Below are 26,897 nucleotides of genomic sequence, written 5' to 3'. Positions count from 1 at the left end.
GTCAAAGCTGGAGGAATGGTCTTCTCTTGGCAGTTGTCTTCAAACTCCCCACTGAAATTCCACAAAGGTCCATCTTCAATCTCTTTGCGAATAATAGCTGCAGCTTTAGCTAGGATCCAAGAATCGCTTTCTGCAGTGCCAGTGCTTGCAGCTTTCATAATGTCCTTCATAGAATCAGGAAAAACAAACAGCACATTTTTTCCATCAGTCTCCTCTCTAATCCCAGGAAAACAACCAATAATGGCCTCTTTCAGTCGAGTGTGACGAACATAACTTGCCGCATATCCACGTTTGACCAATGCCTCATTCAGTCTCTCCCTCAGGTCTTTCAGCTTGAAATATTTTTTACCCTCTGCAACTCCCAAGCTGATTTCACCATACATCTCCTCAAGAGCTTGAAACCAGGAATCTCTACTTTGAACTGTAGACTTGCGGTGTACTTCTCGTTGCTTGCTACACACTTGATTGTTGAAGGTTGTTAGGCACTGCAAGTGATAAACTACATCGGCTGCCGTAAGATCACCCTCAGGAGGTAATCTAGCAATAATTTCATAATCCTGAAGAATATGAATTCCCAGCTTAATGTTGCCATCCTGGGATATAGTTGACACCCGGCAAAGGGTAGTTTTCCCTAACTGTCCACAAAATATGCATTCTTTATCATCTGATGTAGTTCTACACCTTTCTGAAAGTCTGGGCTTAGGTTCAGCGGCGTCTTTTGATTCTGATGATGATGGCTGTTCTGATTGATCTGATGTTTGCTGAACGATTTTAGCTTTTACTCTCTGAAGAGACTTAACTGACACTTTATCATAGCAGTCCTTGTGCCATCTGGCCTCATTACACATGCAATCCTCTACAGTAAGTTCACTCGGCTCGCACAGAATGTCTTTAGGCAGACTTCCCAGTTTTTCAAATTCAGTCAGTTGTGATAGCACTATTTTATACGCCTTTGCAGCTCCACCTGACACACAATTTAGGGGACACACTAAATTTTTTTGAGATGATCCCTTGCACAAAAAACAGCTTCCAGGATCCATGATCTCATTTCATATCCTGAAAGACGAACATAACTATAGGTGACCATTGAAAATAACCCTTCTGCAGCAGAGCATCTTTCCTAGGCCTCCGAATATCTGATACACCTTCCGGGTTAAAATACAATAGGACGCACGTACTGGATGCCGTGGAAGCAATTATTGCATTCAATACTACTGCCCTTATTGAGGGCCTTCTCCCAAATTATCATCATCATCATTATTATTTCTCTCAACACTGTCATTATTGCCCCAGCTGTTGCAATCATAATTATCATTATTGCATTTGTTACTTCGTTATCATTTTTGTACTTTTATTTCTGGCTAGGATTAATCTTCACGAGCCCAATGTTCAGAATATAAGAACCGCTTTATCAGTATGCCTGCGCTCTAAAGAGATTGAGCACTTCTTTCCCGTATCCATTTTATGATAAAATCTACGTCTCGGTACTTTGAAAGTGTCATGGTATCAGCAACAACGTTTCAATAAACGAGAGCAGAGCTTCAGTCAACAAGAACAAAACACCAGTCAACAAGAATAGCTTCAGTCAACAAGAATAAAGCTTCAGTAAGTGACAAGAGAGCCACAGTCAGCAAGAACTTGGATTCACTTACCTCAGTAACAGTGTTAACGAGAGAGAGAGAGAGAGAGAGAGAGAGAGAGAGAGAGAGAGAGAGAGAGAGAGAGAGAGAGAGAGAGAGAGAGTCTTTGCATATATAAAACCAGTAATACTCACGTCAAAGCTGAATTTCATCAAAAATTTATATTCAGAATCTTACCCTGAATGCCTGTATACACTTGTCAGCCAATAACACTCCGGCACTTGGATCAACTACAGCTTTGTAGTTGGACGGGAAACTAGTTCTGGAAAAGTTGCCCAAATTTAGTACTGATGCATTCATCACTGCTCTAAGTGAATTCTGAACTACTGATGTTATAGCTGTCTTCGCATTTCAATGTCAGATAACTTATAATCAGCAACAAAGACTGTAACTATCAGTAACAGTCATTAGGCATTTTTCAGTGCAAGACATTTAGTTACCATAACTTAATTTCACTAGCGATGAAATATCTGCCACATTGGAATTTCACACATACACCGGTAAAAAAACTTTCCATTCTTAAAAACAAATAAAACATTTTTTTGGGGGTGGGGCTTTTCTGGTTATGGTAGTGTTATGTTTGATTAAACTAGCTTTGTGTCAGCAGAGACTATTGCTAACACGAGCAGTGTGCAATGTATTTCACTTGAGAAGGAGACACTCACAAAACCAACATCCCTAACTGAAGAAAACTTGCAACTAAATCTAAATTCTTCATGAGGTGCTACGGAAAACTTAGCTAAATGAAACTGTAATACGAAAGTGAATATTACAATGTTCAGCACTGATATCATACTCAAAATGAATTTACAAAATAAAATGAAACAGTTTCCCTTTACCTGTATTTTTCGTTCACCTCTTCGATTGCAAGAATCTGAGGTTCGAACCCAGAATTTTTTATGGACTCCTCAATTTTACAAAGCTTGTCTGCAGCAGACTCGGAGTCACCTGGACCTACGCACACCAGCGGGTAAGGTCTGAAATGACACACCAATAACTTGTTCTATCATCAACCCAGAAGTAAGAGTTATCGGTTAGTACTTAATTCATAATATACACCAAAACAACAAGCCCTTAATAAGTACACTTCTTTGAGGATCAAAAAATGCCATTTAGAGGTTCCCTCTTGTAAATGTTCGTTGCCCGTGAATAATGTTCTTATTGGTTTGAAACCTTGTTTCAAAGCCTTAACAATAGCCTATTTAATGCTTTAGCAGTCTGGTCCAAAAGTAGTGAATAACAAAATAATAGCGCTAATCTTTATTAACAGATAACGTTACTTTCACTTACTTGCACACTCCACTAAATTTCCAATGCACCACATCTTTCTTTCAACAACAAGCAGTTTAGAATATAGCTTCAAAGACAGAACATAAGTGTCATAGCTACATGCATCACATAAATGAATCAAGATCAATCCCATGCAGAAGACTTCCAGAACATGAACTTCATATGCAAATGCAGATGATCCATCTCCACTGTCTTAAATGCACTTCTTTCCCCACCTGGATTTTAAGCTCATTCAGTTCCAGCATCTTTTCTTTCCCCACCTGGATATTAAGCTCATTCAGTTCCAGCATCTTTTCTTTCCCCACCTGGATATTAAGCTCATTCAATTCCAGCATCTTTTCTTTCCCCACCTGGATATTAAACTCATTCAGTTCCAGCATCTTTTCTTTCCCCACCTGGATATTAAGCTCATTCAGTTCCAGCATCTTTTCTTTCCCCACATGGGTATTAAGCTCATTCAGTTCCAGCATCTTTTCTACTCTGTCATGCTAACACTTTGATTTCAATCTTAACCACTTCTTTGCTATAAACTATTTATCATCTCCACATGACCAAACCATCTCCTAACACTATGAACCCAGTACATGAAAATAGCAAATCTCTCAAACAGTCGATTATAGCAACAAAAGTTGGAATTGGAATTGGTTAGGCCAAAGGCCAAGAACTAGGAACTATCAAGTTGCTGAACACTGAAAAAGAAATTGAGTAGATAAGGTCTGAAAGGTGTAACAGGAGGAAAACCTCGCAGTTGCACTATGCAACAACTGTTAGGAGAGGGAGGAAAATAAGATGGAAGAAGAGAATAAAAACGGAGGTACAGTACAAGGAATGAAAGGGGTTGAAGCTAGTGGCCGAAGGGACGCTGCAAAGAACCTTAAGTAATGCCTATAGTGCACCGCGTGAGGTGAAACTGGCACTGATGGCACTACCCCCATACAGGTAGCAACAAAAGTGAAAACCATGTTTCCAACTGATAAGGGGGTTATTTTGGAATGAAAAGAGACAATGAATAACCTTACCGGAGAAGGTCAATGCCTGCTTGTTCTGCGATACGATGCCATTCTTTGTTGGAGTCCAACATGATTGGAGTCAAAGCTGGGGATCCGTAGTTAGCCTGCCGGGTGATTCTGGAGTGACCTCCACTGGAACCACGGGTATGGGGCAAAGGAAACTGGAAATAAAGGTTCATAAGTAATTCAGAGTAGGAAACAACTCTCACTTTTGTTAGCATTTAATCATTATTCATTTCCTTGCTGACGCCATTCATTATAGAGATACTGTAATATTATTAATTACATTGACACCATCTGGTTGGTAGTACTAAGGAGCAGTTCTCATTAACTAGAAAATAAGAATTATTGTGAATAAACCTAGGAACCTTCTGACAATAGGGGGCTCATAACTCTCAAATGAAGTTCTAATCACTTCGATTTACGTATTTCAAAATAACAAAAGCAAAACTATGCCTACATCTATATCATGTAGAAACAGTGAACTTTTATATCATGCTGCTGTTGAAGTGAGGATGACAGAAATGAAGATAAAATTTAATAGTCTGAGAAATAACTCTGGGGGAAGTTATAGGGCAAACAAGGTTAAGAGCCTGAAACTTATGGTTAAATGTTTCATATTATATGATTACGGGCAATGCTACTTGAATGGTTACTGATAACTACGTTGTGGAGTTAGTTCCCTTATTAAGAAAATTCTATTTGTAACCTAGGCATTGGCAATTTTATCACATACCTGTTTAAAGTATATTATCACTATAAGTAATTAATACTGACACAGAAACTTGTATATATTATGCGACTACATTTATTATCTACTCAGTAACAATGTCGAGTTATTTCATATCTTTAATGCATACTTATATTAGCAGTTATTTGAACACCTCTCATTTGCGTACTTTCAGACTGCGTTCATTACTGTTCTCAATAAAGAGCCAAGCAAACAGATCAAGTTCTTATATGAACGCAGTATTTATACTCCAAAGATGCCAATTGTTAAGTGCCAGATCCCCAGCTGTATTTACGAAACTGATGACCTGGATGCTGCCATTGTCGCTGCACTCATCACTGTCCATTTGATGATTCATACATCGGGAACATCCGCTAAAGTTGAGAAAGTAAAACAGCCAACCATCTTACTGGTAGGTACAGGTGAGGATTGGGCATACTTCTAGTCAAGATGGAATGAATATGTCACCGCAACAAAACTGGAAGGCAGAAAAAGTCATACAGCTCCTCGAATGTTGTGATGAACCCCTTAGAAAAGACCTTACATGCTCATCTGGAAACAAACTTACTGAAAAAACACCTGATGAAATGCATACAGCCATAAAAACACTGGCTGTTAGGGAAGAAAACCAAATAGTTGCCAGAGTAAATTTAGCGAACATGCAACAAGAACTGTAACACTGATGTGAACTATACAGATGCCATCCTTTGTGATGTTCTTACTAAGGGACTCGATGACTCTGAGATCCAATTGGACTTACTCGGTAACCCTAATCAAGATATGAGTTTAGCAGAGGTATTCAAGTTTGTCGAAGCAAAGGAGGCTGGGAAATGCTCTGCTTCAAGTCTGCTAGACTCAAATGCTGCAGCAGCCGCCAGCAGTACATACAGAAAAAACAAAAGTGAAATACATAAGGACAAGAAAGAACATTGCACTTTGGAAAGAAGGTCATGGTGCAAGTGCCCCATCTCATATTAGGCGTTCCGTTTACCCAGCGTATGGGCACGTATGTAATCTGTGCAACTGCAACCACCACATCAACAGTGTATGCCACAGTAAGGACAAACCAAAAATATCAAGGATAATAACAATATCTCCAATGCCTACAGTATACTGTGTTTGATGCCTTATGCACATTTAGCAATACTGTAAATAATTGGTGAATACGTGGTCAACGCTGTCATGGAGAAGACCCACCTCCAAGTCTGTCAATTGCCCCCTGCCCCACCAATGGAGGTGCCATTTCCTGGGAACCACTGAAAATTTACCTTGCCTGAAAAACTTTCTGTTGGACTAATATGAAAGTACTTTCAATACATGCAAACATCAGCCCTTGCCCCTGATGGGCACACCCCCATTGAGGCTCAGGTAGATTTGGATGCAGAACCAATAGCCCACCACACACCCATACCTGTCCCCATTCACTGGGTGAGGTGGTTCAGTCTAGACTTGACCAGGATGTTCGCCTCTGTGTCTTAGAGCCTGTGCCAGTCAAAGAACCTGTAACATGGTGGCACAGGATGGTCATTGCGCCAAAAGGAATGGTGAGCCTCTAAGAACCATGGGTTCAGGCTCTTAACACCCACGCAATGCGTGAAACCCATCACACGCAGTCACCATTTCATCAGGCCCATTCTGTCCCACAGAGAAAGAAGACAGTATTCGATGCCTGGAGCGGATGTCATAGTGTCCCCATTCGTCAAGAAGACTGTCCTCTTACCACATTCATTACCCAGTGGGGGTGGTACAGGCACAAGACAGCACCCCAGGGCTACATCGCATCGGGTGATGGTTATATGAGAAGGTACGAAGAACTGGTAGCAGAATTTCCAAACAAAACTAAATGTGTGGATGATGTACTTTTGGGTATTATTTCACTTATGGACATTAATTGCTTTCGACATAAAATATAGGTTTTTCTGTTGTATTATGATGTGATTTACATGATTTTGAGGTTTATTTCCATCGCAAATGAATACTTATCCTTCCCCGCAAATGATATACTGTATACAAAATTAATAAAATTATGACTTGTCAGAATACTGCACCCCCCTTCTCCATAGCTAATATGGCAAAACTGTAATCAGTAAACACAGTTTTGCCGTATTAGCTATGGAGAGGGGGTGCAGTATTCTGACAAGTCGTAATTTTATTAATATTGTATACAGTATATCATTTGCCGGGAAGGATAAGTATTCATTTGCGATGGAAATAAACCTCAAAATCATTCAAATCACATCATAATACAACAGAAAAACCTATATTTTATGTTGAAAGCAATTAATGTCCATAAGTGAAATAATACCTACTTTTGTAGTCTGATTCTATATAGAAAAGTTTTTTTTTCAAGCAGTCCATTGGCTTGACTTGTGTGTTAGAAATGGCATAACCTTGAATCCCAAGAAATCTGCCTTTGCTGAAGATACAGTCGAATTTGCTGGTTTTAAGATAACACCCGACAACGTTAGGCATTGCAAAAAGTTCCTTCAAGCTATACTTGATTCCCTAAACCAAGAAACATTAAAGACATTCGTTCATAGTTTAGACTTGTCAATCAGGTTACGTGTGCATTTATCATGGCCAACAAAATGATGCCATTTCGACAACTTCTGAAGCCGACCATGTCATCCAAGTGGACAGATGAGCTTCAAAACCTATTCAATGAGTCGAAGAGCATAACACCCTGTGAAACTGAACAGGGAGTTAAGATATTTGACCCTCAAAAACCTACATATTGGCAACAGATTGGTCCAAGGATGGACTAGGCTTCTGGCTGCTACGGAAACACTGCAGCTGTCCTGTGTCAAGGCCATTCTGTTGTAAAGAAGGCTGGAAAATCACACCTGTGGGCAGTCGCTTCTCACACAGTGCAGAATCAAGATACAGTATGCCCCAGTCGAAGGCGAAGCATTGGCAGTAGCAGATGCCCTAGATAAAGCCAGATACTGTACTTTGTACTGGGCTGTAGTCAGGTGCTCATTGCTGTCGACCAAAAGCTGTTACTGAAAGCATTTGGCGACAGGTCCCTTGAAAACATCTCAAACTCACGCCTCAGAGACCTGAAGGAAAAGACACTGCGCTACAAATTTCAGATGGTTCACATACCAGGTGTCAAACGTCGCACAACCGACAGTCTTTCCCGACATCCAACAGGCCAGCCAGAAAGGATGCTCCTTATAGACAATATAGCCTCAGTCCAATCCTGTATGCTTGACATCAAGCACAGTTCCTCGTTAATGGATGGACTCCGTACACGACTCAGACATATTGATATTGATACATGATACAGTTGAAACTGCAACAGTCTCTTCCATGAAAGCCCTCAAGTCTGTTACATGGGATCGAGTTCGTCTAGCTATAGCTAGTGACCCTGACATGCAAACCCTAGTAGAAGCCATCGATTTGGGCATGTCAGACAACTATCTGGAAATCCCAGAGTCCATCTGAGAATACTTCCCTTTTAGGGATCACTTACACACAGTGGATGGAGTGATCCTTTACAAGAATCGTGTTCTGGTCCCACTGTCGCTCAGGCAGGTGGTCCTGGACTCGTTACATTCTGCACATCAGGGTATTACAACAATGACAGTAAGAGCCGACTGATCCATCTTCTGGCCACGTATGACCCCAGCAATCTGCAATTTGCACGCATGTTGCCAGCTATGAAATCACATTGCCCCATCGAACCCCAGTGCACCTCTGCCACCACTGTTTAACCCTGCCTATCCTTTCCAGTGCGTATGTGCAGACTTTTTTCAGTACAAATGTTACAACTACTTATTGGTAGTAGATACATACTCCAACTGGCCTATATAGTTGAATGTGCACATGGTGGGGCAGATGGCTTAATTGAGTGTCTTTGTTGTACCTTCATCACATTTGGCATACCTGATGAACTGGCATCTGACGGGGGCCAGAATTTACCACCTCTTCCACTTGAAAGACCTTCCCACATAACTGTCGCACTTAAGTTGGGGTAAAAAACCGTAAAATGCCTTATAATGGACAATACGAAACCAGATGAAAGTCTTGAAACCGACTCTTTCCAATGGGCCATTTTACTTGTCCCCAGCGATGTGTGTATTTGGCCATCCTTTTTGGGACTTCATAGCAATCCCACCTGGTCATTACCAACCATATGCTACCTGGCACGACACTTTGACACTGCGTGAGGCAGCACTGCAGCAGCGCCACATGAAAGTGGCAGAGGGGTTAGAGAAACATATGAAGTGACAACCTGCATTGATTGTAGGGGATCATACTGTGTATCCAAAACCAGACAGGTCTACACCCATTGAAATGGGACAAAAACTGGAATTATGATTGAGGTCCGTCAATTTGACCAGTATGTAGTTCATGTGGATGGATCAGGACGAGTACACTCAGAAACAGAAAATTCCTACGATGCTTCATCCCAGTGTATCCTACACCTTCATGGATGTCTGTTTACAAGGACATCAGATTGCATAAGCCCCACATGCCTCGACCTATGGAGCAGGAAGACCATTGCACCCAAGGACAATCAACTAACCCAACTCCCTCAGCAACACCTCGGAGCACAGAACATAGATCAACTACACCATCAACCCCTAAAACAACTCTTAGTTGTGATGTCACCAGTCCTTCTCTTACAGATTTTTATTCTAACTGCAGACATGCCGATAGAGGTACCACCTACACCCACAGTACCCAGCGTCTCTCCACACACGCATCAGCTAAATAATCCTTTGAGTTCAGAGCAGACCCAACCACCCCAAAGATCAACTCGGCAAACCAAAAAGCCCACATGACATGCTGACTATGATATCAAGAACAAAATATGTCCTCAAGCAGAGAATGCCTTGCTGTGTTTTGATTCAATCTTATGTTTCATTTTTATTATATTCCATGTTATTCGTGTTGCATGTTATTCGTGTTGAACTCTAGTCATTATCACTACACTGCATTATATTGTTTCACGCCTTCGCAAAACAGCCTTTGTTCCATTGTATTACAGAAGACTCCCGGGGGAGATATATGATTATGGGCAATGCTACTTGAATGGTTACTTCCCTTTATTGTTTGTACTGATAACTATGTTGCAGAGTTAGTTCCCTTAAGAAACTTCCATTTGTAACCAAGATATTGGCAATTTTATTATATACCTGATTAAAGCATATCATTGTAAGTAATTGATATTGACAGAAACTTGTATTACGTGACTACATTTATTATCTATTCAGTAACAATATAAAGTTAATTATTTCATATCTTTAATGCATACTTAAATTAGCAGATAACTGAATACCTCTCATTTGCATACTTTCAGACTGCATTCACTGTTGTTCTCAATAAAGAGCCAAGCAGATAGACCGAGTTCTTATACATATAAATGCCATATTCACAGTCACTGAAAAATTGCAATTTTTTAAGATGTGGTGGACCTTCATTGAAAGCTTGTCAGGTAGTTGAAGCTTCGCAACATGATAGTTAACTAGCAGCCGATGAGTGAAGGGAGGGGGACCCACCCACTCACTTGATAAACTGTCATTTTTTTTCCTCTGTAACAAGGACCAATGTTGGGTTGGTTAGATGTGGGACTCTGATAATGCACTCCAAGTTTATATACCTAGGAAAATTCAAATCAACTTGAAAACTTGCAATTTGTTTTTACGAAAGTAAAACCTTCATCTTTTATATGAAGATTCACCCCTAAAATGGGAGGTATTGTCCAGAGATCATGATGTGTTATCTCCCACCCAGAAATATTCTGGAAATGTTCCCGAGTCAATACAACACATATAGGTGATTCAAGGACTGAAGTGGGAGCAGAAGGAACAAACATCACACCAGGCAAGGAGTACCCACCTCACTGCAAAAGGGAATTATGGGTGAACACCATCCCAGTTAAAGCAGTGAGGATCAAGTCAGTAACAGAATGAGGAAGCGGAGGCGAGAACATCATAGCAAAACCTTTCATTTCTTCCACCTCAATCTGTTCCCCTCCACCAGATGGGCGACCAAGAAACACACCTGAGGGTCTGGGGTCATAGGGATAAGAAATCTATTACTGTACTTACTATCTGCCAAAGACATCTACAGGCTAATTCTTCCTATGAGAATTATCAGACACTGCCACATAGTTATTGCAGTAATAACCAAAGACTCCCAAACATTCAAATAAAAAAATGCTTTAGTGAAAAGTTTATACAACAGCCATAATGTATGACCTCCATAACATCTTCCCACCAAGATGACTGAAAGAAAAGTGATGCTGTTTGAATGGGAGGGTCATCTGCTTTCTCACTCACCTGCCATTAGTATAGTAACACATAAGCATGCTTCAATTATCAGTCAAGTTTTGGTAGCTGAATGCCACTACCCATTTGACCTTTATCAAAGTTCTTTGTTTTTGTTTCGATATTCACGTGAGTGGTGTTCTTGATAAGATTTTATTTGTCGCAGCACATTATGGGTAAGGTTGGCTAAGGTATTTTGAATGCATTTTGTTTTTATCTGGAAATACAAGCCTGTGGACAGTGATGAAGCTTGGTTCCTTTGTTCTAGATTTCCCCAAATAAGCAGGATTTTGGAATTCTGGCATTGCTTGAAAACCAGTTTCAGTTCATAGTCATGGCTCCTTTATTGCAGTTGTGTAAATCTTGTTCCTTGGGCATTGGTTGTTTAGTTACATTTCACTCTAATTTTTATACTCCATGAGAACAAGCAATTACTTTTTGGGGGAACATTCAGTACTACCTAATTCCCTTAGATTGTCTGAAGTGAATTCTCTTTTTAATTTAGCAAAAAGGCAGACACTTATGGTACTGTAACCATTTGGTTACAGTTCCAAACACGAAGATGAGCCGTGGGTGTAATTGCAGAGTAAGTGATTACAGAGGTACATTCCTGGAAGGTTCACACCTTCCAGCATGGATTTTTTTTTTTTTTTGTAAATTATTGGTTAAGTAAGTCTTGGGACCACAGTACTGTAATAAAGTGTCATGAGATTTCCTGAAGAAACTAGTGTAGATTGGAGGAGCTTTTGCTCAAGAACCTATTGATGAGAAGTTTTGTTGCTGAAACAGATAAATCCCATTTTGATAAGCATAAATTCAAGCAGGGAAGCCTCTTACTGATACTTGGGTGTCTGGAGGGATTCAGAGGGAATCAAGCTTGATGCTACTACTTTAGTGCCTTTATATGAAAAATATATTATGCCTAGCAGTATATTATTATGAGTGATGGGTAGTCTGCCTACATGCCTCTAATGTCTTCGGGTTATGTGCATCAGATCATAAACTGCTCTGAAAATTTTGTTGAATCTTCTAATCCAGGTATACATACTCAAAATACTGAATACCTTTGGAGAGAGATCAAAAACTGCATTGAGGGGCCTGGTAACTGATCACAGTATTCCTGACTAAATATATATCAAGGTTTCGGTTTCTCTTGTTACCAAGTTTCCAGAGGACCAGCTGCTGAACTTTTTTGTTTTTCTTAACAGTAAGTTTTCAGTTATACCATGCACCAGGTTAGGAGGGGGTTTACCCACCTCGGCCAGGTAAGTATCCACTGCTCCAGGTTAAGAGAGGTTAGGTGTGGTAAGGTTAGGTTGCAACCATATTTATATTTATTTACAGTGCCTAAGGTTAGGATGGGTGGAGTGTCCAGGAAGGCAAAAACTGTCGTCTAGGTAAGGACCTGTCACCCAAGTTGAGTTGGGTTATGTGTGGTTAGGTTAGGTCGCAATTTACTTACTTTAATTAACAGTGCCCTAGGTAGGTTTGGGGGATTTCGTGGGTCACAAACCCATTAACCAGGTGAGGAGTCAGCGCCCTAGGTTAAGTTAGGTTTAATACTGTACAGCCTTGTCTTCTATTTTTGTGCCTTCCCTAAACTAAAACCCCAGTTTCCCATTGTGGTTCCCCATACATGAATATAAGAAATATATACTGATTTGTTACCGAAAAGAACGCTAAAAACGTTCAAATCACACATTTAAATATGTGAAAATAATATTTTCCAAAATACGATTTGGGGTTAGAGAAAAAATTTACCCCAGTTTTCCCAAATGTACATCCATATAAATGATGGTTTGATTTCGTAGGTTTTCCTTTTATTATTATAAGAAATACTACTGTCAATGTTTTGTGGGCTTCAGCTTAATCGCTAGTGATTTTTTGTCTACTTACCTGGAAGAGATGAAATATTCAAATGGTAACTATTTTTTTTTTTCATTTAATTTCTTATCAGACTCCAAATCCATTTAAAATCCGTATATGAAATATGAACATTAATAGCAGCGATGCTTTTCCTAAGGAAAACATCGCTTAGAAAAATGTGACTTTTGGCTCCGTACATGCAACTAATAAAATTCTAATTGAATTCATTCTTAACTAAATTTGGCATTTGCCCGTGAAACTTAATTAAAACAACATATAATTACTACTAAAGCAACTTCTAAAAAAAGCAAGAAAGATTATAACGAAATAAAATAAACATCGACAGTACCTGGTCGATAAGGATGGTTCTCCGACCCTCTTTGGCTAAATAATGCGCAGCAGACGATCCCATGACGCCTGCGCCGATAACTGCTACTTCATACTCCATGGCGAATTCGTAAAGTTTTTCCTCCAGCTTCTTCTGAAAAAAAAAAAAAAATTTATTACCCTTGAGTAACGGGACAGATCATTTAAGGGTCACGTTCTCTCAAATCTGAAATGTCATCGGCTTGTTTCGCTGAGAATCGAAGGAGAGTAGTTTCTTTGTCGTGTATAGTTTTAATAATAATAAATAATAACGGACATGCTCACAAAGACTTGACGAGTAGATCTTCAATCTAATTTTAGTATTAGTAAAATAACCCACTTAATGCTTAAGAATTACAGATGAAGTATGGATAATTGTCAAAATTTAAACCATACAGAATCACATCAAAGATTTATGAATATGCCTTCATCATATTTCAGTAAATTGAGTTTTGGTGCAGTATGAAGCTTCAAACTTTAGAACCATGTACTGGTGACAACTTGCACTTGCAAATACTGATATATTTAGGTGAACGTCAATTAACAGATTTGTGTTCTGTATGTAAGGTTCATTACCACACGATCTTCCACAAGATTTTTTCCTGATTTAACCAAGTTGTCGAATAACCTTCATCATTAGCCGCGTCGCTGGAATTGCAGATTAAGCTTGGCGCAAATGCTCTTTTATTAAGGAGGCAGACATGGGCTCGCTTCTTCATTTTGTTAATAATGATTTATTTTACTTTTTTATCTATTTTATTTTGTTTCTCTTGCTAATTCCTCTTTTATTGTTTATTATTTAATTCTCAATTTCAATTTTCAAGCCCGTTTTGTGCTACTTTACTAATCAGGGTTGGAGGTTGGGTTATATAATAATAATCATAATATTCTTTCTGCGTGAACAACATGGATATTTTTTATGGATTTACTTAAACCTTTGTGCTAGTAATTACCTCTGGAAACTTCTTGTCAACTTAAGGATTACAAGCTAAAGCTCTTGGGGTGTGTGTGTGAGTGTGTGTGTGTGTGTGTGTGTGTGAGGGTGCACGCTCTACGTGAATGTCTAACAGTTTTACAAATCAAATGAGGTAGGGACGAAGGAAAACTTTTCATTTCCTTCTGTCATTTTTATTCTCTTTGTTCACTACACAGAATCAATATATGTGTTCCAGGAAGCGGTTCTTCTTTTTCATAAACCTTGTTCTGTCTTTTTAATGACAGGAAATTGAACAACCAGGTTGCTTGTCGGTATGGGTTTGTAAGTTGGTTCTAACACTTCTTATCGTGGGACGGTTCTTGAGGATATTTCTCCAGGGCAACTTATCTCTAGAAAAATGTTTCTACGAGGAATCATCACTTTTCTTAAATAAGTACCTGAAGCGAAGTCGGGAATTCCCAATCCAATATTTTAATTCAGATTTTAAAGAAGACGTTCATATTCAAATACTTTTAATTAAGCTGTCAACTAATATATATATATATATATATATATATATATATATATATATATATATATATATGTTTGTTAACCAACAAAGAGTAAATCCCATTGCTTACCTTTGCTAACAGTCAAGAAGTCCCATCTATCAGTAGCTTGATAGTGACCGCATCAAAGTGGCTACTACTGTTGTACATTTGTACATACACACGTGCATTCTCTCTCTCTCTCTCTCTCTCTCTCTCTCTCTCTCTCTCTCTCTCTCTCTCTCTCTCTCTCTCTCCTACAGCGAAACAAGTATTACCCAAAATAATTTATTTGACAATAATCTAACATAGGGATTGCAAGAAACAAGGTAAGAAATAAAATGGAATACAAATGTTCACCAAATGATCAAATATATTAAGGTCCACCATATTCAACCAATTATTCTCTCTAAATAATTTTCCCACAATAGGTCAAAATAAGTCGAAGTCCAGTATATTCCCAATGAGTACATCTTAACCCTTGTTAAAAAAATGTATAAAAATAAAATATGGGAATTCCTCCCACGTTACTTATAAAGTACACACAATGCAAAAAAACGTCAGATCCAGGTGAGATATATGTTAAATGAAAAGAACAATCTACAGTTTGGGAAATCTAAAATGTTTTCTACCTCCAAACATCAATGTTCCTAGTCTTAATCGAGAGGCCTCGAACCACAGACCCTTCACCGAAGGCTTCAATCAATATTCGGTGTTGATCTTCGAATGACAATTTGTTTGATAACTAATACCTTCACACCCTAAGGACCTCTAAATGTTCCTCTACAGCAGTGGCTCTTAAACTTTTTTGCCTTGCGCCCCCCTCTGCATTATGTATAGATTTCACGCCCCCCGCCCCCTACCCCTGAAATTGTTGCCAACTATAAACAATATGTTGCCTGTTTGTTTATATGAGTATATGGATGAATGGTAGATTTTTGTTTCATTGCTGTTAAATTTTTTATATGTATGTATGCACTGTACTATATTTCAATTCATAAATAAGCCTTGAAATGAAAATTGACTTACATTTTGAATTTTTGGTATGTTTTGAGATAATAATTAGAAAACATATGGAAGCAGTGATAGTGTTTTTGGCACTTTTGCAATTAATACCACAAATTAAAACAAATAATAGGCACCATCTGGCAACCCTGCTTGCGCCCCCCTTGGAAGCTACTGGCGCCCCCTTAGGGAGGCGCGGCCCCCAGTTTAAGAATCACTGCTCTACAGAATCAGTGGCAATCAAGATGTCGCCCATATGAACTTCCCTAACAATCCATGCAAAACCGTATTTACTAATCTCGTAAAGTCATAGGGCTACCCGACAAACCAAACAGCATCCGCGTAAACTCATCATGTCCCTTCGGCAAAGAAAAAGCAGTATATATACTTGCTACTCTCCTCACTAAGAGGAACCTGCAAAAACCCCTGCATCAAATCAGTCGAAGAGTAGATATTTTTACCCCTGATTTCTACGAACAAATCCGGCAAACACGCCACAGGATAGCGGTCTGGGATCAACTTATCATTCAACTTATGAAAATCCGCACACACACGTACTGAGCCATCCTTCTTAGGCACTGCTAACAACGGAAAATTAAAGGGTGAGGAACTGAGCCTAATTATACCTTCCTCTTCCCACTTATTGACCTCTTGCCCTAACTGTTCCCTAATCTTAAAAGGAATCCTATACGAACGGACAAAAATAAGCTTAGTCTCATCCTCCAAATGAACTTTGTGTTTTAACACATTAGTTAACCCCAACTTATCCCCTTTAAGAGCGGCAATATCTGCAAACTCAGCCAAAACATCTTCCACCCCCTCTATATACTCTTTATAATCAACATTAGCTAAATGATCCCTAAAAGCCTGTCTCCAAACCTGTAAATTTGCCTCTGAAAATTCATTGTTGTCCCCTACAATAGCAACCGAATTATTGTCATCAACTCAATCTTCAAAATCTACCACATATGTATCCTTCTGATATCTCAGAACTGAATCGTTACAGTTTAGTAATTCTACCCAAGTAACCCCTGTATCGGACACATTGCTTGTAGAAACCATACTCACTAGCCCCTTGAGCTTCTCGCTACCCTCGTTCACACACACCTGTCGGGGCATTTCCACATCTTTCACTCGGACTTTCACCAGAGCAACCATTCCAGGGCCCAAAACCACATCTTCAGATAAAATACTTTATAATACTTTTTCCCCTCAGAAACATTTTCAGTATCAACCCATAAACCGTTATCAACACCCGATCCCTTATCGTGATCCCCCTTTAATCTCATCAATTTTCTCGTATGGGACGAAAACCCCAGGTACCCCCAACGGTTATACCGCCTACCCCCGTATGAACCGAGATTCTGTTTCGCCGGCACGCTGGATGACCCAATAACATTGTATTCCCCAAAGCAGCCCCTCATAAAACCAAAAAAGGGCTCTATAAAATCTTTATTTCCCAAAGACAAACAAACGTCCGTGCAACCCAAAACACTCGGCCTCTTTGCTTGAACATAATATACTGTCTCTTTAGTAGGTCTCAAACAGCGATTGGAAAACATCGATCGATATGAATCATAATTCATCAGATTAACAGACGCACCAGTATCAATAAATACAGAGGCATCGACACCATACACAGACCCTTTCACAATTGGCTTTGGCTCTAAGGGCTCAGCCAGAAGTCCTCTATCACAAGAAACACCCATCACCTTTTCCCCTTTTACTGTTCGGCCCTCCAAAAATTCTGCCAGTCCCTAGAAACCCTTGAAAAACACCCTCAAGGAGTTCTTCTATTAGAAAAGCCAGAACTCTGAGGCGCACTCCTAAATTCATCCCGTTTAAGAACCGGACAAAACCACCAACCATGCTCTGAAGTCTTGCAGACACCACAATATCTCACCTTGCAAAATTTTTTGGTGTGACCCTGCTTATTACAGTTAAAGTAACGGACCTGTGACACTGAACCCATAGAACCCTCCTATGCTCTGTCTTGGCACACAACCTCATAGAAAGGAAACTAGAATCACCATGTGGGAGGTGCATTGGAATAGCTCCGGAAGCCTTCAGTATCCCATTTATGAAAGCGCTATCCACAGCAGGACATTTCGACAGGTGTTTGCGAACCTGCGAGAAAAGCAAGGCTTCATCAGACCCCTTTTCTATCTTTCATCAAGCTATCTACTGTGGCATCAGGAACATCATTAAGCATCCATGTGAACTGAAGCAATTTCTCTAGGTCATCCACAGAAATATTGTTACCCTTTATCCCAGCTGGACACTTAATTTCTTCGAAAAAATCTCTCGCATCAAAGCATCTGACACTAAACCTAACCAAAGAATCCTGGCCCTTGCAAATCTTAAAGAGTGACCTAGGGTCTCGAACTACGTCTCCGACTTCAGCCGTCCCATATGCTGTCCTCAGGAACTTCTTGAGATTGTTCCATGTCTTACAATTTCCAAATTGATAACTCCGACAACGTTGTCCTATGTCCCCTTTATCTAAACTGAGGAATCCGTTTGCTACATTCAAAGCCTCTACCCCATGCATAATTTTCTTGGCAACCAGGTAATTCAACACACCCGCGATCAAAATTTTGAGAGGTACTGGAAGAACCTCTTCAACCAACCGTAGAAATGGCTGAACCCCGGAGGCGACCGACGAAAACTTGTGAAAGTCTTACCTTATCCCTATCTATGGCACCCTCTGCCACATTGTCGGCATTCATAAAACTCCAAGTCCCAACAACACGACCCGATCTAAACTCCTCATACACTAACAGAAATTCCAAAAGAAAATCTTTGTGAAGACAAATGGGAAATTCCCCAAGAGAAAAAAAAGAAGAGAAAGGAAAAAAAAACATGAACCTAAGAAATGTTGACCCAATAGCGTAAGAAATATTTATTCCCAATAACCCAACAACTGTTAAGCAATTATCAACACAATAACCCAAGTTACCCAAAAATAATCAAAATAAAAAAACAAAGTATTCCGTAATCCCCAAGTAGTTACGAATCGCCAATGCGAACTGCCGGTCGTGGAAAAAAAAAAAAAACTACCCCAGTCTACCCCGACATACATAGAAAAAGCATTCAAAGAGAATGGGAAGGAAGCAGGATACTCCGCCCACGAACTATGTCACAAGTACACTCGGAAACCACAATCTTCGACCCACGTAGGTCGTGCTCCGAGTTTATGAACGGAGCCTTTCTGGACGGCGGGCAACGCCAGCTATCACGGATTGAAACACACTCGAGCACCTTTTGAACTCTTCCGCATTTTGTTTTGGGTGTTTTTTTTTATGATTTTCCTGCATATAATGCAAAGCAGTCATGGTATGATTATATAGACAACACTGTGTTGAATTCTACAACCTGTATAATATCGAAACGAAGAAAAAAATGCCGAAACTGCCGGGCTGTAGTTAGGAAAGGAGACCGTGGGAGGGAAGGGTAGAATCTGTGAGTTGTGTGTGTGTGTGTGTGTGGAAATGACAATCTGAAGCAGCGTCACACAAGTGGACGAATCACAGCGCCGACCAAGCTCACGTAATGAGTAGGAACAGGACTTGCCTTATCTTGTCTTGGTTTAAGCGTCTGCTGAAAAGGTAGTGGGCTTTGTCGACGTGCCATTCACTCTCTCTCTCTCTCTCTCTCTCTCTCTCTCTCTCTCTCTTTTCCCTTACATTTTATGAGTATTATGCATTTTTGTGGTCATTTAGAGAGATGATGATGATGATGATGATGTGAGAGAGAGAGATAATGATGATGATGAGAGTGAGAGACAGACAGACAGACAGAATGGCACGTCGTCAAAGCCCCACTACCTTTTCAGCAGACGCTTAAACCAAGACAAGATAAGGCAAGTCATGTTCCTACTCATTACGTGAGCTTGGTCGGCGCTGTGATTCGTCCACTTGTGTGACGCTGCTTCAGATTGTCATTTCCACACACACACACACACACACACACACACACACACACACACCCTCACAGATTCTACCCTTCCCTCCCCCTCCCCGCTTTCCTAACTACAACCTGGCAGTTTCGGCATTTTTTCTTCGTTTCGATATTATACAGGTTGTAGAATTCAACAGTGTTGTCTATATAATCATACTATGACTGCTTTGCTTTATATGCAGCAAAATCATAAAAAAACTCATACTCTCTCTTTCCTTATATTTTATGAGTGTTGTGCATTTTTGTGATCATTTAGAGAGATGATGATGATGATGATAATGAAGATGTGTGAGAGAGAGAGAGAGAGAGATAATGATGATGATGAGAGAGAGAGAGAGTTAAGTATACCTTAGTTGAACCAGACCACTGAGGAGCTGATGAAGAGCTCTCCTAGAGAGAGCTGGCCCGAAGGATTAGGTTTATTTTACGTGGTTAAGAACCAACTGGTTACCTAGCAACGGGACCTACAGCTTATTGTTGAATCCGAACCACATTATGACGAGAAATGAATTTCTATCACCAGAAATAAATTCCTCTAATTCTTCACTGGCCGATCGGAGAATCGAACGCTGGGCCAACAGCGTGCTAGCCGAGAGCTCTAACCACCTCTCCAATGAAGAGAGAGAAAGACAGAGTGAGAGAGAGATTCTACCCTTCCCTCCCTCTCACCCCTTTCCTAACCACAACCCGACAGTTTCGGCATTTTTTCTTCGTTATATGCATTATATGCAGCAAAATCATAAAAAAAAACACACACGAAGCAAAATCCGTTAGAGTTCAAAAGATGTTCGAGTGTGTTTCAATCCGTGATAGTTGGCGTTGCCCGCCGTCCAGAAAGGCCACACTCATAAACTCGGAGCATGACCTAGGTGGGTCGGAGATTGTGGTTTCCGAGTGTACGTCACTTCGCACAGCAACACCGGGTCACTTGCAACGTAATCAGAAAAAAAAAAACACTCGCTTTCCCTTTAACTGGCTTATTCCCTTCTACAACACTAAACAATAAATCAGCATAAAAAAACACTCACGTAAAAATATCCCCCTTCTTCTTCAAAACCCTCTGTGATGCAAAAATACTTGGAAATAATTCCCCAACCTGAAAAAACAGAAACACTCCAATGCCCTCGCTACACACAAACCTACTCACACCAGCACAGGCCATAAGCTACTGACCATGAATCATCTGGCTATCTTGGCTGAATGAAAAAACACCTAGGTCATCAAAGCACTACCAAACCGAATGTCTAAAAGATTATTGGAACACACCCTATTACGACCTAATGTACTGTACCTGTTACCAGTCCCTTCAGAAACTGTTACAGGCCGTAAGGTCAAGCTGCCACCAACTATCATGCCCTATTATACAAGGTCAGATAGGGTCATAACCTCCTTCCACATCTGTTGTAATATCAATGTTACAATCAACTTATATCTCAATGATATCACGGTAGCAATGGCCAGCCTGCACATTGGGTCAGCACATTTTCTCTCTCTCTCGTCAACTCCCCTCTTTCTCTCTCTCTCTCTCTCTCTCTCTCTCGTTATACAAGTCACTAACTGAACTAAGGAAGAACAGCAAAAACGTGACTACAAAAAAATAATTTATTCAGTAATCTAACATGGCAAGTAGATTGGAATCAGAATAGGAATGAAATGGGAATATCTGCATCCTAGAATTAACCGAATTAACCAAGTAAGAAATATAACATAGTGCTATCAACACCCACCAGTTGAGCCTTTACAACAAAAGAGTCAAAATAAGCCAACACGACCATAGTCAAGATAAGTCACATTCCCCTCCATTTATATTGAATTCTATTCAATACATTTCACAGGAAGTCACAGTCTTCCAGGAAAGCGGATCTAAGCACAAAGGGATCTACTCCTGAAATGTCTAACCTGTACTCAAATTGAACGATTCACACTTTCTATGACACGCCCATGAAAGCGAACGAACGAACGCTGTAACCGGAACTTGACGACTTCTGATGGCATAGCCAGCACATCACCTGGGGTACAATGCCCCCTAGTCTCCATGAGAAGCTAGACTGACACCAGGCCTTTGTCAGCACTGACTTGCTGAACACGTAGGCACTATTTCCATTTACCTTTCCCCAGAATAACTGCGAGAAAACTGCTTAGCTAAAAAAACTAACTGTTTTTCATATATGTATATATAATATATATATATATATACATACATATGTATATATATATATATATATATATATATATATATATATATATATATATATATATAGTCACAAAGTGTTTCAAGTACCTGGTTATTACTCTACCAATCATAGAATTCAAATTTACCTCACTTACAGCCAGATACATGAACTCTCATAACAAAAATAATATGACTGAGTACTCTAAAAGCAACAGTGATCCCTTAGAAGAATCATCAACAATGCGAGGTATCAAAATATCAAAACAATTGTGAGGTATTGATAATATCTAAAGTTGATAAAAGGGCATCACTCCATTACTGTAACTGTCTCCCTGAACTCAAGTCACTTCAGGAAAACTTAAGTTAAGTTAGTTTAACCAGACCACTGAGCTGATTGACAGCTCTCCTAGGGCTGGCCCGAAGGATTAAACTTATTTTACGTGGCTAAGAACCAATTGGTTACCTAGCAATGGGACCTACAGCTTATTGTGGAATCTGAACCACATTATACCGAGAAATGGATTTCTAATACCAGAAATAAATTCCTCTAATTCTTCACTGGTCGGCCGGAGAATCGAACGCGGGCCTAGGAGAGAGCTAGGCGAGTACAATATCGACCCATCCAGGGAAGAACTATAGCAAAACTTAAGGAACAAAACAAATCATTATGACTTATTTTCAAAAATTATTCCTACCACTGGTGGTCAATAAATGAAACACTGTTATAAAAACTTTAAATACAAAAATTTATTTTTAAATTTAAAATTTATAATTAAAATTCACAATCTTACTTTGAAGAAAAATTTCTATTACTTGAAAAACACTAACTTAATTAATTCTTGAATTCAATTATTAAACAAAATTAAATTCCAAAAAGTATTAATTTATCAAGAAACACTAAGATGTGAAATCAAAGTAATCAAAAATTAAATCACCGCAATTGATAAAATGTGAAATGAAATCAAGTAAACAAAAGTTAAACCACTAAGAAACACTTACTAAAACTAAGCAAATAATTTGAAAATACAAGACCATACAAAAATACACAAAACTGAAATGTGCAAAAATTGAAATAAATTCACCAAAAAATATTACTTAATTGACCGGTCTAATAAACACAAATCAATTTAAACAACACTCAAAAATAGGCTAAGCTTTTAACCATGGTTAAATTTATAAAATTTACTTTCCCTTATACATGCTTGTGAAAGCTTTCACCAGATTACCCCAAATGCAGCTACTTGAAATTCACTAAACACACTTTTCTAGTAGGTGCCGTTACTAATATATACAGTTATAATGTTTGTATAGATTTCACAATCAACTAATAGAGTGACCAATATAAAAACAATTTGCATTACTCTAAAAATTCTATTAAATGGACCAGTGAGAGAGAGAGAGAGAGAGAGAGAGAGAGAGAGAGAGAGAGAGAGAGAGAGAGAGAGAGAGAGAGAGAGAGAGAGAGAGAAACTTTTCTTTTTAAATCTAAACTACATAGTGTCCAGTCTCTTTATGAAAAATTATTTCTGTATCCAGCTATAAGCAAGTCCCCATAAATCATTCTAAAATGTTTTGGGAACGAGAACCACAGAATATTCTAAAACATTTTGGGACCAAGACCCAAAGAACATTCTGGACTTTCGGTCACAAGTGACGTCATCAGAACAATACATGATCAGAGTTTAAATGAAGTAACTTCCAGATGGTTTTGCGCAGTAATTACTCCCAGTAATTCTCAAAAAGGTGTACGTGACTAAGGCAAAACGTTTTGGCGAGGTCTCAAGGAGACCGATACAACACGCATGTGGCTACTTATAATATGGTTGTCATGTTTATAAAATGATGAAGAGCAAGTCTTTCTGTAACTCGACACTCAACGCGACTTTGTGCTTGACTCACAACAAAAGCGGTCATTGGCATCTCTTAATGACAACCCACGAACACATGATCTGGTTTGACTAAATCTCTTCTCTCTATTACGTTATTATTAAGAAAACATACTATTAATTTTAAATTACGCTATTTTACATAATTATTATCATTATACAGTATACATGATAATCAGAACAGTAAATATAATAACACCTTACACTACACAATATCTTGTGTAAAGAAAAAATCATACGACCATTACAAAGCATATCATAATATTCTGGAAAAATCATACTTTATACAATTTACGAGAGATTATGAGAATATATATACAGTATGAATAAGTATATATATTTCTATTTATATGTATATGTATACATAGGCTATATGTATATAATATATATGTATGTATGTATGTATATATCTTGCACGCTCCGTAGTTCCTCATTGGGATGGTGGATTCCGTTCTCAGCTAGCACTCTGCTGGCCGCGCGTTCGAATCTCCGACCGGCCAATGAAGAATAAGAGGAATTTATTTCTGGTGATAGAAATTCATTTCTCGCTATAATGTGGTTCGGATTCCAAAATAAGCTGTAGGTCCCGTTGCTAGGTAACCAATGGGTTCTTAGCCACGTAAAATAAATCTAATCCTTCGGGTCAGCCTTAGGAGAGCTGTTAATCAGCTCAGTTGTCTGGTTAAACTAAGGTATACTTAACTTTTTCGCACGCTCCGTACTTTAGCTTTTTGCCAAGTCCCCCACTCTTGCTGACGTCTCCATAACAACAACTAAAGCTTGCACTTTTCAAGACCATCCCCAGTCGTCTTCCTCAAAATAACGCACGAAGAGACATTGTTATCTACTGTGATACCAGCGTTAGAGTGTCATCTACAGTCAGCAGTCTTATTATAGAAGAACCGCTCCCCTAGCTCCTTAAGATGCAATAGCAGAGGTGCTCTGAATTGCGTCAGTAATGTAATTCTCTCAAAGTTTCTGCAACCTATACTCGTTCGGATATTATAATTTTTGCTTGAAAGGCTACGAGAGCGTTATTTATTTGCCTACTTGAATATATATATATATATATATATATATATATATATATATATATATATATATATATATATATATATATATATATATATATATTCAAGTAAGCAAATGACAGTGTGTGTAGCATTTCAATTTGAACACGTTAAATATGTAGAAATATTAATATATATATATATATATATATATATATATATATATATATATATATATATATATAAATATATATATATATATATATATATATATATATATATATATAAATATATATATATATATATATATATATATATATATATATATATATATATATATATATATATATATATATATATATATATATATATATATATATATATATATATATAACAAAAGAATTGTATATATACATATATATTATATATATGTATATATATAATTCTTTAAATCTGTTTTCAGTTTACCAGATTTACGGTTTAACAACTACACATACAATACGTGGTAATTTTCTATGTAAAACTATAAACACGATCGTCATATACAGTACGTTTGTCTTCCCTATCTGACAATCACAGATAGAAGTAAACAGCTCTAAATAACTACTAGTTATTTAGATTGGAAATAATTGTTATAAATATACATGCACACTCACACATATGTGTGTGTGCACACACACACACACACACACACACACACACATACATATATATATATATATATATATATATATATATATATATATATATATATATATATATATATATATATATATATATATATATATATATATATATATATAATGTGTGTGTGCATGTATATTTATAATAATTATTTCAATCTAAAAACTAGAAGTTATATATATATATATATATATATATATATATATATATATATATATATATATATATATATATATATGTACGTATGTGTATTACATGGAAAAGGACGAAGGATTTGATGACTGGTTGAAACTTGTAAATCAGCTATACTTCAAAAAATAGTTTAATATAATTTGTTGCACATTGTTCGGTAATAGTTTACTCTGGCTATGGTACCGATAATGAGAACTGGTTATCGAAATATACATACTGGAAGACATGAACTCTTTTTCACTCCTTACACACACACACTATATATATATACATACATATATATATATATATATATATATATATATATATATATATATATATATATATATATATATATATATATATATATATATATATATATATATATATTCGCGTGTGTGCGGGCGCGTTAGCCTAATTCGCAATAAGTAGTTTTATTTGAAGTTGTTAGACTCATGCGCATCCCAACCCTGGCTACAACCCGTTAAAGTCTTCCATTTACTATGCATATAGTATACAGTATAATTTGTTACTTTGACAAACTGTGTCACAAACGTTAATTAACATGCACGTGTAAAGTGGAAATAGCTAAAACAAAACTGAATTTAAATACCTTACAGTGTATAAACAGAATCTCTCGCGTTTCTGAGTCCAACAGTGACACAACTGCACGATAACTGGTAATAGTTGGGCTGTCGCCTCCTCTTCTATCCGCAGTGGACACTCACCGACCTTGAGTTCAGTCTTCTAAAAATAGAACCTTTGATTTTCGTTTTCATCTGATTCATTTAATTGAAGTTTACCTTTGTAATTTCTTATTAGTCCTTATCAAATACGTTCATTTTAATTTACACAGTTTTCTATTGATACAAAAGGTGAAAAGCTTCAGTTGGTGATTTTGAATATATAAAAGATTAACCTTGTAAGATTTTATCTTGTTTGCTCTCTCAATACAAGAGTGCGATTACTTATCACTAAGATCCTTATACACCAGCTGCACTGTTTCGTTATTTGCTTTATAAAGGAAAAAAGTATATTTTACTACAAAAGACTGAGCAACAAGCACCATTATCTTAATCTACTTGAATATTTTGAATTTTGTTATATCGAAAACAAATATAATTATTGTCACGAATGAAAAAAAAAAAATATAAAAACCAAAACGAATATGATGCACGTAGACGAATCTACTGAATAATATTCTTACCGAAATGACATTCAGCAGTGGAATGCAGTCGACCGCTGAGGTGTTTGTTACTGATTGTTTAGAGAGGTTAAAGAGTCAGACAGCATAATTTAACCAGTACTAATAGCTTTCTTGTTTCATTTCTTTTTATAGAAAATTTGCAGTTTACTTAGTGAAA

General features: G+C 38.0%; 1 protein-coding gene across 6 annotated transcripts in view; it reads right to left on the bottom strand.

Annotated features, from left to right (window-relative positions):
* Positions 1–26,286, bottom strand: part of LOC136832658 (peroxisomal sarcosine oxidase-like) — a 40,272-nt gene extending 13,986 nt beyond the window's left edge. Inside the window, exons 1-5 of one of the 6 annotated variants that reach the window (XM_067093942.1) lie at positions 26,147–26,286; positions 13,164–13,295; positions 3,950–4,101; positions 2,480–2,617; positions 1,818–1,902 (exon numbers count right to left, since the gene is read on the bottom strand). In XM_067093942.1, coding sequence (XP_066950043.1) covers positions 1,818–1,902; positions 2,480–2,617; positions 3,950–4,101; positions 13,164–13,262 — 474 coding nt within the window. In that variant the 5' untranslated portion in view covers positions 13,263–13,295; positions 26,147–26,286. The remainder of the gene's footprint in view (positions 1–1,817; positions 1,903–2,479; positions 2,618–3,949; positions 4,102–13,163; positions 13,296–26,146) is intronic. The other 5 variants (XM_067093990.1, XM_067093960.1, XM_067093952.1 and 2 more) reach the window with 5 other exon arrangements.
* Positions 26,287–26,897: the final 611 nt, after the last annotated feature.

Source organism: Macrobrachium rosenbergii, chromosome 4 (assembly GCF_040412425.1).
Source record: "Macrobrachium rosenbergii isolate ZJJX-2024 chromosome 4, ASM4041242v1, whole genome shotgun sequence".
Taxonomy (NCBI): Eukaryota; Metazoa; Arthropoda; class Malacostraca; order Decapoda; family Palaemonidae; genus Macrobrachium; species Macrobrachium rosenbergii.
Note: the sequence above shows the minus strand (reverse complement) of the source record. Positions and strands in the feature narration are given on the sequence as shown.